At 35.3% G+C, this 6,000-nt stretch overlaps 1 protein-coding gene across 1 annotated transcript; it reads left to right on the top strand.

Annotated features, from left to right (window-relative positions):
- The first annotated feature begins 801 nt into the window (after positions 1–801).
- On the top strand, positions 802–2,746 carry LOC104087840 (small ribosomal subunit protein eS17). Its single transcript, XM_009592402.3, has 2 exons — positions 802–928; positions 2,077–2,746. The coding sequence occupies exon 2, from the start codon at positions 2,113–2,115 to the stop codon at positions 2,545–2,547; it is 435 nt and encodes a 144-aa protein (XP_009590697.1). The 5' UTR covers positions 802–928; positions 2,077–2,112; the 3' UTR covers positions 2,548–2,746.
- Positions 2,747–6,000: the final 3,254 nt, after the last annotated feature.

Below are 6,000 nucleotides of genomic sequence, written 5' to 3'. Positions count from 1 at the left end.
AACAACAACAACAACCCAGTATAATCTTACTAGTGGGGTCTGGTGAGGGTAGTTTGTACGCAGACCTTACCCCTATCCTTGGGTAGAGAGGTTGTTTCCGATAGACCCTCGGCTCCCTCCCTCCAAGAACTCCCCCTTGCTTTTGGGGTGACTCGAACTCACAACCTCTTAGTTGAAAGTGGAGGGTGCTCACCACTAGAGCAACCCACTCTTGTCAAACATACCATGAACATCCCATAAAAAAATTCCAGCTAATCACATTATTAATATACAAAATGTATGCATATTTTAGTTGAAAAATAGGTAATATACATTATGAACTATTTAAATATATATATATATATATATATATATATATATATATATATATATATATATATATATATATATAAATTTTATAAAAATATATAAATTTGTTTAAATTTAAAAATATTTAAATTTGTTTTTTATATATAAGAATGGAGATTGAAGGTAGCAACAATAAAGGAAGGGGGGGTTGCTGTTACAAAGGAGTGAAAAAAGGAAGGTTTTACTATAATGATGACTGATGAGAGAGAAATGATATAAATATTATTAGAATAAAACTAACTCCTTAATCTGAGGGTCAGTTTATTTTTAAAATATGCTAGAATTGTAAAAGAAATTGTCATTTATGGAATAAATGAAGAATAATATTATTAATGAAAATAATATTAAATAAAGTATTGGGCATGTAAAAATCTCAATTTGAAAAGCCTTGGTCCAAGCCCATGATTATTTCATTAGTCTGAGCTAGCCCAAAGTGGACTTTACACAACACAAGCCCAATATCATCCCAAAAAAATCCACAAACCCTAATATAGTCTCCCCCTCTCTTTTATTTCTGCTGAAATTACACTTTGCTCAGTTGCCGCCGCACACGACTGTGGTTCATTCTCTTCAGAAATCTGTGAGTATTTAGCTTTGCATTTTAACATTATAGTATTTCTTTTATTTGCTCTGAATTACTGGAAATATTTTATATGCTTTATGTGATCACAGCTCTTTAGGTTGTTTACTTGCTAAAAGCTGTTAAAAATTCATATGTTTAAGAATCTAATTTTTCTATACATTCTCTTTGTATATATCTCCGATTTAAAAAATATTTATGAGACCATATTTCTAAGACTTGGTGACAAAATTGCCCAGTATTTGTTCTAGTTGTAAGTAGCAGTTATTTGGTGGATTAGTCGAAGTGCGCTCAATTTGGCACCGGTACAACCGTTATTGAAAAATGGAGTCTAAGATGAATCCTCTGAATACTAATTGCTAAATGACCTGAATAACGTGGGATGAATAGGAGGATTGTTGTAGCCGAACCAAACTAATTTGGAGTTAAACTGGATTTGATTAGTAGTTGATAGAAGAAGAAAGTGGAGATACTGATTTCAAGGTCAGTATTTTTTGTTATGTGCATTGTTGTTTCTGAAGTTGAAAAACTTTGAACTATTGTGTATTGGCTATTAAGGGTATTACTGAGATTAGTTCTTTAGGAAATTTTGAAACTCCACTGAGGACGTTAGTTAACTTGAAGTTTGAACAGTCTCGTTGCTAGTGGCTGTAATCAGCTCATTTGGTTTTCGGTAGAACAGAGGGCATTGTTTCTTCTAGAAATGCCTAATGATTAAGCTTAGTGAGTTACCAACAGAAGGACGGAACAGTTATAGCAGGTCAGTCTGAGGATTTAGAAGTCTCCTGTCATAATAGTCGTCTTAGGGGAGATGCCTTTTCTCGGCCTATCCCCTTTCAAATTGGTCTGGACTCTGGAGATATATTTGCTATCTCCATCTGCTGTCTGAGAACAAAAGAGAAGATGAAAACGTGTTCTTTTAGATTCAGGCACTGGTGAAAAAGGGTTTCCTTGAGCTTGAAAACTATTTGCAGACCCGAGAGCATATGTGTTTATGCCATTAAGCTGGAACGTATGTTTTCGAGTGTTTGTAGGGAATATGCTTTACAGGGACTTTGTATGTTGAGATTCAATAAGTTACAGCAATTTGATAGAAATATTCAGATTCTTACGAAAATGAAGTTTGCATCATCAAATATTCTTCTCAGTGAAAAGCAGGTTTGGTCCAAGGACAATCTGAAAGGATGGGTCGTGTACGCACCAAGACAGTGAAGAAGTCATCTCGACAGGTAATTGAGAGGTATTACTCCAAAATGACTTTGGATTTCCACACAAACAAGAAGATCCTGGAGGAAGTTGCCATAATTCCTTCCAAGCGTCTCCGCAACAAGATTGCTGGTTTCTCCACCCACCTCATGAAACGGATCCAGAAGGGACCCGTTCGAGGTATCTCCCTGAAACTGCAGGAGGAGGAGCGTGAGAGACGTATGGACTTTGTTCCTGATGAGTCTGCCATTAAAACTGACCTCATTGAAGTTGACAAGGAGACCCTTGACATGCTTTCAGCCCTCGGCATGTCTGATCTTCCTGGTGTTGTCAAGCAGGCTGCTGAGCCACAGGCAGTAGCAGCTCTTCCAACGTATGGTCGCGGTGCAGGAGGTTTTGGGAGGAAATACTAATAAGAGTATTTTCAAAGATTTGATGGACAATTGAAGAAGTTTTTGGTAGATTAAATGTGTTAGGTTTCCCTGATGTTCTTTAAGGACCCTTAGAAGCTTATAATTCCGTTTTTGAGACGTAATGCTAAACAATCCTTTTTCTCCTAAACTGCATGTGATACATTTCCTCACTTACATACAACATTTTGCTGCAGGAGAATGTGATCGCTACTTTATCCTTCGATTTTAATTTCATTATTGTTGCCGTGTGTTTGATGTGCCTAATGTTGTTTCTCATTGCTTCTGCTATTTAATTTCTTCAGGATTATGATGTTATATATCACTTTTAATCATGATGTTATTTGGATCGTGTTATAAATGTCATTGCTAAACCTATTGATGGTAAAGGTAAAATTTCAGCTTTTGAATTTTGATTATTTGAATATTGCCGCCTTGAGTACTATTTAAAGCAGGGGTTTCAATGGTTTGGTTAGGCCGGTTATTTTATAAAATTAGTACCACACAAATTTTTCGGTTATTGTTGGGACCAAACGCACACGTAAGTATATGCGGTCGTCAAGTAATAAAGTGACTAAAAGTCGGATGTCGAACCCACGAGAACTTGTAATTAACTATTAACTAAATTAGACTATCCTAACTATCTAAACAAGAATTAAAACTAGAAGTATTTGATTCTAAATTAATTAAAATAAAGAAAAAACAAATAATGAACTCTGAACAAAGGAAGAGCAGATTTTTAGGTTCTCAATGTAATGAAAACGATCCGGGGTTATGGACTATCTAACATTCCTATTGTATTCTTCAATTGAATTGACTAACTAGTTCATCTAATTTATTAGTTGACAGAGTTAATATTGCTCATAAGAATCTGTCGAGTTCTTACTCACCTATTCAAGCTAACCTAACGCCTATATGTCTATGGAGTTTGAACTAGCAAGAACGCATTTATAATTCCTGTACATCAACCAAGCAAAGCAATTAGGTATATGTCTATCCTAACCGCGAATCCGTTACCCGGGTTCAAGAAACATGCTCTACTCAATCCTATATGCAGTCTAGAATTCTCACTTTCGAGTTCAATTCTAGATTCGTAGATAGTATTTAATTAATGATCAAGCAATTAAATAATTAAGCGCAAGATTGAATAAATAAACCAATATGATAAATAAGAAATCAAAATCAATATCCGAATAACAATAGTCATGAAAGAACCACAACCCTAGAACGTAAAGTTTAGCTCCACATAGACATGGTAGCCAAACGACAAATCATACAAAGAAACATAAAAGTTACTAAGTTTGGTAGAAGAAAGATGAAACCCGGCCTCTACGACAGCTCTTTGCTTTTGTTTTCCTCTCAAAAACGTCCCCACCCCCCCAAAATAAATAGGTTTAGGTTGGCTTTTATATGAGTTGGGGGTGTCTTGGGGTCGAAATAGCCGAGTCCCGATCGATTAGGGCATGTTCACGTTTTGAGCGTCCAGGGTAGCGTGAAGCCCTGGCCCTGGTGCACAACTTTTTAGCATTATGTTTTGTGCGCCACAGGTAGCGCCCCACGCTGCCTGTGGCGCTCAACTGGGCCATTTCGCCCTTTCTTCCTATTTTCGCTCTAATTCGCGCACTTTCGTCCCAAATCGCATCCGAATGATTTCTACACATAGAAATACCATAAATTAGCACAAATCATTATATTATACATTCGAAATCTACGGGACATGAGCACCATGTGAGGTAATATACATAAAAAATATGCATACTTTAAGACAAATATCAACACCCCACACATAAACGTTGCTCGTCCTCGAGTCAACCAACAAATTACTCTATCTTTGATCACTCGACACCAATGACCATGGTTGATAGCAACCATTAAACTCTAGTATATACAATCACATATACTTCACTTTACTTATATCATTCTTCAAAAATATTCAAACAAATACAACATGCTCACAACAATCCTACCCTCAAAAACCAACTCAATGTCACAATGCACTCATGGCTTGAACACCCAACATCATAGAGAAGTCTAATAACGTTACATATCCCTCATGAAATCATGTGCCCTCACAACAAAAGCGAAGAGAGTAAGTTGAATCCACACATCCAAATCTCATGATCAAATATAGTTTAAGGACTCACTTATATATAAAAGAAATCTTTCATTCTCACAAAGAAGTCACATGCATGCAATTGGTACCATAGGCTTGCCCTTAATGTAAATATCTACTAATATAGGATCGCTCGATTTAAAATCAATTAGGACTTTCATGGTTATAATGTGGGCTAAGGGAAGGGTAGGATATATTTAGGAATAGTGGTTCACCGTTCTAAGCAATTTAACACATCACCAAATAACGTAAGTGAAAATTTCCTCAATCCAACTTCAACTTCACAAACAATATCACCCCAAAAGATATACCCCTTTTCTTTAAGTACTATCGTCATTTACACTCCACTAGCAAAAACAAGATATTTATTCATCTACATTTATTTTTTTTCCAGATTTTTTTTTTCAATTTTCGGTAGTAGTGTATTATTTTACAAAATAAAGTGCACCCTTCTTTCTGTAATTGGTTCCACTCAAAAGCCACCCTACATTCCCTCCTTACTTCTTCTAGCACTCATTTCACAATTAAAGTACCTTAAAAGATAATGGGATCAAAACAATATCAATTAAGAACAAAAAGGTTATAGGCTTGTAATATGGGTGTCAAATAAAATCTATAGGCTCAAAGGGGTTAGCTAGGGATAATTTTTATTTATGGTAAGCATTTGAGCTTAAAACAAAATCAAAGAAAGCCTAAAATCATTTTTCAAACCAAGCATCACCTAAGATTTCGCTTCGACTCACATATAGGAAAGGTTCTAGACACAAGTACAATACATGGACTATACAAAACCTCACTATACATAGCACATGACTCATTAAGGACGACCCCATTTCGACTCTCAACAAATGCAAGTATTCACGGAGCTGCAAGATATTAAGCATTAAGCACAAAGTGAACAATAGTCAAATAAATGAGACGTAGGCATCACAAGACATGCTATCCAATTTATAAAGGCATCATGATCAATTTTAGAACATAGGGAAGGTACTACACATACCAAAGCCTAAATATGCTACTATCAAACAAGTCAAGAACGCTTAGGAATCTCATCTTTCTTCCATTTATTCCCTAATCTACTCTAAAAAAAAAATTACTACCCGGTTCAAAATACATCTCATGAAAAAGAACCGAGGCACAAATAAAAATTACGGTGGATTATTGTTACCTAAGGAAAACTAACAGACATATTGTTTTTTGTGGTTTTCTATTTTTTATTTTTTATTTTTAGACTTTATTCCCTCAAAAAAATTATTTAGGAGATCCATCGTCGGGAAAAGTCAAATTTCTTTTTAATTTTTCATTTTTTTAATTAATCACCTAAAATACTACACTATTCTAAA

This window comes from Nicotiana tomentosiformis, chromosome 5 (genome assembly GCF_000390325.3).
Source record: "Nicotiana tomentosiformis chromosome 5, ASM39032v3, whole genome shotgun sequence".
NCBI lineage: Eukaryota > Viridiplantae > Streptophyta > Magnoliopsida > Solanales > Solanaceae > Nicotiana > Nicotiana tomentosiformis.
Note: the sequence above shows the minus strand (reverse complement) of the source record. Positions and strands in the feature narration are given on the sequence as shown.